Here is a 10,189-nt window from a genome sequence, read left to right on the forward strand (position 1 = left end):
AAGTGCACTCCACCGGGTCAGGTGAAACCGGTCTCTTGAGCAAGCACCCATTATTATAATAGCACACATGGTAATCAAAAAGAGATCAGTTTGGGAAATGTTGGATTAACCGAATCCAATAAATTATATCGGACGGACCTCATATGACCCTTAGTTACAAAATAGATACACATCTTCTATGTTTTCTTTGGATCGTCCAGCTCATACACGATATCACCACATTTGAAAACCTTGTTGTTGAGAATATATATCATTATCATGGATACCAACCATCTGGTTTTATGAACAAAATATTGAGACAATTTATTCAAACCTGCATATCAATGCAAGGTACCTGCTGGCGTACTAGTTAGTCCGTCGGTGGTAGTATCAGAGACATAGAATCAGTTCTAGCTTTTAAGATGCCTACCACAGACAGCACGAAGTCACAAACATAATGAAAATATGATCTCAGGGATATTGATCTTTGATCTACTTCACACTAACGACATTTGCAGCAGGGTAAAAAAACATGTACCATAGTCACAACAAGGAAAAGGAAAATGCATACACCATAGAAGCAATGATCTCGAGCTCCAGATCCCAAATATCATGACATATTATTCACAATGTTTGTTAGTCAATAAAGAACTAGGAGACAAGGGGAGCACATTTATCTTTAGCCAGACATTTTTAAAAATCCCACCATCAGTTCACTGAGAAGATGATTCTGCTGAACATAAAATGATCTTAGCTAAAGACAATAAATAAGCACAGGAGATATATATTGAAGGAACCAATGGTAACCGCTGTGATGTAGCTAATCATTTGCCGGCTTGGGATAAATATGGCATTGAGAAAGTCCAACTCTTCATTCTCACAACCACTCCCACCGACTTCTTTCTTGATAGGTCCTGAAATACAAAAATGAATGCAAGAGATGACCAACCAATTAAGTGAATGGGAAGGCCTGAAATTTCTTCTCTACAAAAATAATAGATTGAAAATCTATAATTAAGAAATGGAACAAAAAGACACAACTATATTATTCACACACGCACACACACACACTGGGGGCAAAGGCTAAAATGACTATTACTACAAAGTAATAGTAACACTATTACTACAAAGCTTAAATGACTGTAGAGAGGACCGTGGATAAATATATAAGAGCGAGAGAGTGTATGAATGCAACAAAGAACCACTTCCAATCATGATACGATGTGAAAGCATTGATCCTATGTGATTGCCTATACGACTGAAACCGGATCGGACACCAATATATCTATATCCATATTTATTCTTCTAACGAATATAAATACGGATATGAATATTAGTTGAATGCAAAAATTTGAATTTATATTTATTTTAAATGGATAAAGATATAAATCAGATACTAGAAGTATGGATATAAATATGGATATAAGTTAGATAATTAAATTTTATGACTATAAAATCAAAGATATTATTAAATGGACAATAAATCAAGTTAATAATATGTTAATACAATTATATATATTTTTTAAAAGTTAATGAGTGCTATACAAAATTACATAAGATTACAAGTAGAGTCAAATATTCGGATACGGATCGGATAGTTATCTATTCCTATCCATTTTTTTTTGGACGGATATGGATACAGATACAGATATTAGTCGGATGCTCAAATTTTTGTTCATATTTAGATAGATTCGGATATGAAAAAGGATCCAAATGGATATTATCCATACCACTTTCACCCCTAATTGCCCACATTATCTATGTCAAAGGTACTGTGCAACTGTGCAATCACAAGTCCTTGGTGCAGCTTGGTTGTTTACAGCAGTGGCCATAGAATTTGCCTCTCAAATATCACAGAATGTTTGCAAAGAAAAATCATGAATTGTAGTGAGAAGAGAAGAAACTTTGAGTTGTGGGAAGAGACTTTTAAGTTGTGGACAATGTAAAACAAAACTTTTGTTATTTCCCTTTGCTTAACATAAGCTTAGTCCACAACAGGGCAAATTCTTCTGTGCAGCAACTCCATTGAGACATAAGAAAACAAAATCTTTGTTGGACACCAAAGCAATATATAGTCATATAATGGCAGTCAAACAATGGACCAAATAAGATAAAGCTTTTCAAATTGTGGCTATTGCATGGCAAATTTTTACTCTCCAGACATTAGCCCTGGCAGAAAACCTCTACACCGTGAAATAGGTCCAGAACTGGAACATATAGCACTACTCCATGACCAATTATAAGACTTTCTCATGGAATGCGTCCAAGTCTAAGGCAAAGTAGGAAAAAGAGAGGACAGTTGTCGAATAGTGGGTATGTGTACAGACACAAAAGGATTGTAGGACCATGCAGGTTTGCAAAAATATTAAGGAAGAAATGTAAAAGAATCTTGCATAGCATTAGAAATAAAGTAAGAAATGCAAGCATTTAGTCCTAGAGTATTACTCGAGCATATGAAAAAGAGAAGGGAAAGGTCACAGCAAAGAATTTAGATGAGTTTCAACATGCAGAACAACATAAAATTGGTGGCATACAATAAAGTTAAAGCTCTGACTATTCACCATATGAATTATAATAAGATAAATTGCATCTGTTAATTGATTTTATAATTGATTGTAACATTCATAGGTTAAAATAATGTGATTTTTATTTGTCATTTCTGAGAAATATGTTGGGATTGTTGCCAGCCTGCCATTTGAATTTGGAACTTAATACCTCCAGAGCAAGTGCTAAGGGAAGGGGTGTCAATTAGCAGATCCAAGGTCAGCTGGCAAAAATAATTGCAATTATTGGTGGTGACCTTTTTGATTTATCAGTGTTGAGATTCTTGTCTAATTAAACTGTCTATTTACTATATATACAGCTGGTCCAAAGAGTCTGAATAACAGGATTCAAAAAAAAAAAAAAACTACAATACTTGTCTCTTTCCCATGCATGTTGTAGGCCCATCACTCAAGAAAAAACCGTTGTTCTATTTTGTTGATATCTTTCCACATGATGTTTTACTAAGAATTTTCAAGTTTCCTTTTTCTAATTAGAATTCTTTTTTTATGTAATATTTCTAGTTAGAATTCTTATATATTTATAACTCTTCTTAATCGAATGAATCTTTTATAATTAGAAAGAGACTGAAAACCAAAAAAAAATAAATATGTTGGACCTCACCAAATGGCAAATGATATCCTCGGAATACAAGGTGCAACGGAGCCAAGGACTCAAGGTTCAACGTTCTAATAACATGGCAAGATTAATTACCTGAACTGACATTTTTAGTAGAAGAGAACATGCTATCTTTCTTTTGATGCATAATAAAAAGGAAGGTAGATTGACTAGGAAAAATGAGATTTAAGAATTCCTAATGACTTAAAGAGTTCCTCCTTTACCGCAATGGCAACCCAAATTTGAGCAGTATCACGGATCAGGGGGTTTCTGATATCCAAACTAATGCACCACAAGGAGCAATCAAACCAAACATCTGCAAACAGAAGCAGTGCAAATAACAGGATGACCCACACTGCGATCAAGCAATCCATTCACAGCTCCATGTTGTTGCTCCTCTCTCTCCCTCTCAATCCAGAAGGATCTCTCTCTCTCTCTCTCTCTTGTTTGGAAGTTTAGTAATGAAACAGAGGTATTACAGTTGTTAGCTCTTTTCTTTGGTTCAGTTGTCAACAGGGCTATGTGTACCACAGAGGCATGGTGACATGTTGGGAAAACAAACAAATTGGGTAGCTGTTCAAAACCAAAAACACAATCTTTGCATCTAGAAGGATATTGAGAACCAACCTTGATTCGGTGGAATTTGATCAAAGCCCAACCTTTATTGATGCAACCAGCAGCCAAGCAACTTTGGCCAGGTCAACAATGGAGTTAAGAACAGTCCCAATTATTCTCTTACACGGTGGAATATTTTTTTATTATTTGTTTATCCCCACACGATTATCTAACATCTAGCAAAAACAATATTCCACAGGCATTGTTATACTCTTTTAAATAGGAATTCCGCATCCAAGGGATTCATTCCAGTATATCAGTCATGAACAAATAAAACATGGTTATGTTTTTCTATAATGTGAAAAACGCTATCATAATGATGCAAATTACATTATAAACGTGAAGCATCCTAGTCACTACTTAATCGCTCCACTACTATAATGTTGTTTTATGATGAAAACAAAGCTACTGGAGGAAAAAAAAAATTCAATAAATCAACAATTTTTTACTAAATTCTAGAGTTGTTGATTTCCCAACAATGAATTGGAACCAAAATCAAGTCCGATCAATAAACCATGGATCCAAAACCAATTAGCTTAATTGGTTCAGGTTTGGACTTTGTCACAACTTAAAAGCAACCTGTTCAGAGCTCCACCATAATTGGGCTATTATAACAAGTTTGTATCATGATTCAAGCAAACATAGTGAAATTATATTTCAAAAAAAAAAAAAACAATAATTTTCAAACTATATGTTAGACCTACTGAATATTCGTGTACAATGAAACAAAATTGGATCTAATAACCAATGTAGAAATATAAAACAATTAGATTATTGAGTTTGGATACAGATTTTTCTGGAACTGACCCCAAAATTCAACCTGTTCAAACCTCTACTTAAGTCTATCTAGCTTAAGTCCTGAATAGCTGTGATTCCTAAGTACAAGGCTTGGTCTATGCAACCATCCTGATGTTTCTTTTCTCTCTCCACTACAACTTTGCAACTGGTAAAGCTCAGAAACACAGAATACAAAGTTAAACTCTTTTTTCCAAGGGCCCGTTCTTTTGCAGATAAAAGATTTGCCTGAGAATCCATACTTTCCTAGATAAATATTTTGCAGGCAATATTTAGATAGAAAAATAATTTACCTATGTTCTTTTACACATAGGAAAGTGGCTTCCCCATGTTCTTTTACATTACTACTTTCCTGGATAAGTTGGTAAAATTTATCTATATTTCCCATGATATCTCTTATGCTTTTTATATTTGACTAAGTTATTAAACATTGAATGATGGAGACATTGGAAATGAGGATGAACATTTTAGGTACAGTATTAAATACCTACTTTACTGGCTGATGGAAAAATGATTTAACCGCCCCCTGGATGGATAAAACTTCTCCCATTTTATGGGTAAATGTTGCCTACGGTAAAGTAACTTACCTATCTTGAAAAGTGCGAGAACATGGATAAGTTGATCAATGAAAAAATTGATCAACCTTTTCGTGATATTTACCCACAAAAGAACGACCCCTAAATGGATGATAGATTTATCAAGTAACTGAAAGGCATAATAAAATGACCATGTCATGCCAAGTGTTAGCAGCCTTTTTTTTTTTTTTCTTTTCCTCCTCTGGCAGACTCTTAGAAGCCTTCTTTGAATCCTCTCCTTCACTTAAGATACCAGCAAACCAATGGCATCTAAAATGGTCAAGCCTTCCACAGATCCTTTTAAAAACATAATAGTATTCATCAAAGCTTAAAGTTTCCTATAAGCAATAATATGACCCTGCAGCTTATGATCTAGAAGCTAATAGTATAATATGTCGACTAAAACAGAAGATTGAACCTCAGGTCCATCATGATGAATACCTTAAAATAGTTCAATAATGAACTAAGCAATTCTATTCATCACCTGCCTATTTCTATGATGATTTCTAAATATACATAATCACATTACATTGCACCCATTCCAAGTTCCTGCACACAAATCATCACCTCAACACCGCATGATTAATGACACATATGGAACATGAACCATACCCCTCTCAGCCACCAAATAAGGAAAAGATGATACATCATGTCATAAGAGATGCTTTGAAATAATATAGCAATTCAAAAGTTCTTGTGCTTGATTTCGTGATTCTCATCCATCAATTTAACTAATTTTAATGAACCCATGGTAAAACTTACAGTATATTGGTAGCAACCAACCATCTATTTTACAAGATTTTTTCTTGATCTCAACCATCCATCTACTTGATCTTCAGGTTGATCCAGGGTTTACATCAAGTGTTACTGTTTGCTGCTGACAACATCCTTAATTAGTAGTAGGATTCACATCTTCCATTTCCCTTCATTCATGAGAAGGGAACATGTCACAGGCTAACCTAGCACAACAATCCGCCCAGCTAAAATAAAACATGGAACTGGCAAGCTAAAGAAATACAAAAACCTATTAATCCTAACAGTCACATTGCTATTAACTAACCAACAATTTTTCTTTAAAACATGGTTCTAGAAAGCTAAAGAAATACAAAAACCTATGAATCCTAGCAACTAACTGATATTTTTTTTTAACCTTCTTCAGGATAATTTCTGGAAGTAAAGGTGCAGACAATAAATGGTGAAATTTTAGTCAGATATATCCATGCTAATTTGATTCCTTTCATATCATGCCAAACCAAAATTGCTGCATTGCCTGGTAAATCATATGTTCAGAATTAGTATTTATGAAAACGCATATGATAGTCTTAAAATTGAAAGACAATGAGATCTCATGCCACTTTCGTTTTCAGTGGCAACTAAAGCACATAAGCCCCTTCATTTAGGAAATAAGGAACTTGATATCTTAAGCACATGATGGTTCTAATCAATTTGACAAGCTCGGATGAAGATAAAAGCCTAAAGTCCACAAAGATTAAAGCCTAAAATCCAGAACATAAGGTGAAGAAGAGCATTCAACATTGCCAGAAAACACTTGTAACTAAAGTTCAAATCAAAAACAAGATGTAAGCATGATTCCTTGTAAAGGAACAACGAAACCAAAGCTTACCCAAATGATCAATCTTCGTCGTCCTCCTCCGAGCTCCCAACATCACTGCTATAATCGCTACTATAATCATCCTGGTCCGGATTGATGTCAAGCTGCACATACTTGACCTGTATTGCCTCCGGCGCCTTTGGTGGCGGTGCAGGCACGCCAGGCATTCCCGGAACCCCACCAACCCGCTGCTCCTCCCTATTACCAACCACGACCCCATCCAACGGCAAATTGATGGGGTCTCCAGGCTTCCACCCAAGCGGGGGCAGCGGGAGCTCGTTTGGCAGCTCAATCGGCATCCCTTTCCTCCATCCAGCCGGAACAGTAATCGGCAGCATCGGCGGGATAGGCACCGGGGCCTCCTCCCTTGGTGGGGTCGGCTCCATCAGCGGCGGCTCCGCCAGGGCGTCCGCCGCCCTTTCCTTCGCCTCCGGCGCCTTCTTGAGCACCCCGACGTCCAGGTCGGCAAAGTGGTAGAGTTGTGACGCACGCATCTCGTTCTCCTGCGGCGCTGGGGGGAGGGCGCCACGTAGCGGGGCCAGCCCGGCGTGCTCCGGCGGGGCGAATGTGGTGTAGCTAATACGATGGGCGTAGGAAAGGATCTCCTGGAGATCCAAAGAGGAACGAAGAGAAGTAGAGCAGCCGGAATCGGAGGAATCCTGGTCAGATTTGGGGCGCTTCGGGTCGCGACGGTAGTCGGAGTAGTCGTCGACCAATTGGTCGAGCACCTGCTCGGCTTCTCGGATCTTTTTGGTGAAGGACAGGAGGGTGGAGTCCTTGGCACGGATCTCGCGAGCCAGCTTGAGGCGGGAATCCTGGAGGTCAAGGATCTCCTGGAGCTCAGCGACAGCTTCGAAGATCTGGGTCTGAAGGGCGGTGAAGAGGGCGACGACCTCCTTGGCGGATGAGGGGGCAGCAGAGGAGGAGGAGGAGGAGGAGGGGATGGGTGCGGCTGAGGCGGAGGCGGAGGCGGAGGGGAGAAAGGAGGGGAGGGAGCCACGGAAGGAGGCGAGCCAGTGGGCGCGTTGGGGGGAGACATCGAAGAGCTTGGTAGCAAGGGAGGCCATCTGGGCGAGGAGGGCCTGGGCGCGGGGAAGAGGAGGGAGGAGGGAGAGGAGGGCGGAGGAGGTGGTGGTAGCGGCGGCGGCCGGGTGGTGGTGGCCAGCGGTGGGGACGGTGGCGGAGGAGGAGGAGGACGGGGCAGCGGGTTTAGGGTTAGGGTTAGGGTTAGGGTTAGGGTTAGGGTTGGGACTGGGGTTTGGAGGGAGGGAGGGGGAGTGGGCGTTTGGCAGGCCGAGCCTCGCCGGTGACTGCATCACCGGCGGAGTGTGGCTCTGCATCATTCTTTCTTTGCTTTCTTCTTCGGTCGGGCTTCGGAATGAAACGGGTGTTTTTTGAGAGCTAATATTGGAGCGCCGACCGTGGAGCGGGGAACTACCGGCGTCGAACAGGATGGACAGAAGGAACCGGTCTAAGAAAACTCCGAACCGCTTTGAGCTTAATTGTGATATGTTTCTAACTTAAAAAAGAACAATTATAAATAATAAAAAAATCAGAAAATGATAATAATAAAAATATATGAAGAGACGAAAGAAAAGTAAAATTATAAGAATTGCAGTAAAAAAGTTTGCTTTTTACTTTCCTTTGTTGTGATGGAAGCTTTCGAAGAAACCTAAAATTGCAAAAGATAAATCCTGATAAAAATGATGTCTCACAGAAGAGAAAAAATATATATATATATGACTCACACAAAATATTGCTGTTATAATTGGCCACATAAAAAATCATCTAATCTGCAGCACTGTTATTTTTATGATAAGCACGTTAACATGAAACATACATTAAGGAAGCGAACATCCTTCAAATATTAATTAATAAAAAATTAGTATAAGAGAGCTGTCATGATATCCTATTAATCTAGATTATTAAAATCATTAAACTTGTTTTAATGTAGATTTTTTTTTGATCACATATCTAAGACTCTTCCAAGCAACTCTTAACTCTATGATAATGATAGTGGTATCAAGTAAATGAACTCCACCAGCTCCTATAACTACTCTTCTATGATCCTGAATCACATGAGTAGAATCCCTCAAATTTTCATCATATTGAGTGCTATTATGTTTGATCGGATGCACTTGGGTCTAACCTGGTGCAATCGGATGTGATCGGATAAGATTGGATGGCAAAGATTAGGATAAATAGGATCAAATTAGATAACATCAAGTATGATATGGTGTCATTATAGAGGTTTGGATTGGATTGGCTTGGCTTGGCTTGGACATGATACGAGTTGGGGCCAAATGCAACCAAACAGAAAGACCATTTACCTTGTTGCAGTTGGAATGTCTAAAGATATTAGAAGAGCTAATGCATGATGAGAGGCCTAGCACAAGTTGTGGAACAAACAATTGAAAACTAAACTACTCTAAACAAAATGTAACAGGTTTCTACAAAATTATATAACTTAAAGCATGTCCATATATCTATATCCAAGTTTTTAAATCTTGTGGATGGGATTATCCTGATTTTTCCATGGAACGGAATGTACTGTCGTCTTATCCCCTCTCAACATTTGGGATGGAGGATGATGTTCCGATTAGGATATTGGGATTGTATCTCATTCCACTGTTCCATAAGACATTTTGTGAGGACCTGAATCCTTATCCATATTTCTTTTTTTATCTCCTTTAGCAGAGTTCCCATTTGCCACGTGTTGCGGCCAATTCCCTCGTCGCCTGATTGCTGGAAACGAGCGCCTGCAAAAAAAAGTCCGCACTGACCGGAGGTGGCTCCGGCGGAGACCCTCTGACGGTCAAGTCAGAGAGGAGACTAGGCAACAGTGAAAAGGAAACAAGAAGCTCAACGAGAAAGAGAGCGAGAGCTAGAGAGGAGGGGTTGGGGAATACCGACCGATCCCACTCATGCCGACTCATCATCAGGCCTACATGTCCGACGTCCGACTTTACCGACCGACCGACCGACTGTACCGACCGACCGACCGACGGATGCCGCTACCGACCGACCGACGGCTATCAACCGACTGAGGATACGTCGGTCGGGCAGACCTTTTCCGCTCTCCCAACTGACTGCACTATGGAGTCCGATGCCCGACTCCTGCGACGTGCCCGACTGGCTGTCGGAGGAGTCCGAATTTTCACCCGACGTCCCTCAGCTGGCCGCCGACCTACGGTCGGTCGGCCCCTCCAATCGCCGTACTACTGCCAGAGACTGTCAGTCCTGACAACAGCATGCAGCACTGCCGCCTAGGAGCATTATCCCACCTAAGGCATGGGTCAACCATAGCGATTTGACAGCCCCACGGCGATTTGACACTTTTACGGCGACTCTGATAGTCTTCAGTGAGTTGACAATTCCTCAATTGTCCGCGCCATTAATGACGGTGCCATACCACGCTCCACTATATATATCGGGGAAGGTAACAGTGCTAAGA

The 10,189-nt window shown here is 39.9% G+C and overlaps 1 protein-coding gene across 1 annotated transcript; it reads right to left on the bottom strand.

The window, feature by feature from the left end:
* Window positions 1–578: 578 nt before the first annotated feature.
* LOC105059650 (mediator of RNA polymerase II transcription subunit 4) lies at window positions 579–8,220 on the bottom strand. Its single transcript, XM_010943030.4, has 2 exons — window positions 6,748–8,220; window positions 579–893 (listed from the first exon to the last, which is right to left on the bottom strand). Exon 1 carries the CDS (start codon window positions 8,076–8,078, stop codon window positions 6,756–6,758), a length of 1,323 nt encoding a protein of 440 aa, XP_010941332.1. The 5' UTR covers window positions 8,079–8,220; the 3' UTR covers window positions 579–893; window positions 6,748–6,755.
* Window positions 8,221–10,189: the final 1,969 nt, after the last annotated feature.

Source organism: Elaeis guineensis, chromosome 16 (genome assembly GCF_000442705.2).
Source record: "Elaeis guineensis isolate ETL-2024a chromosome 16, EG11, whole genome shotgun sequence".
Lineage (NCBI taxonomy): Eukaryota > Viridiplantae > Streptophyta > Magnoliopsida > Arecales > Arecaceae > Elaeis > Elaeis guineensis.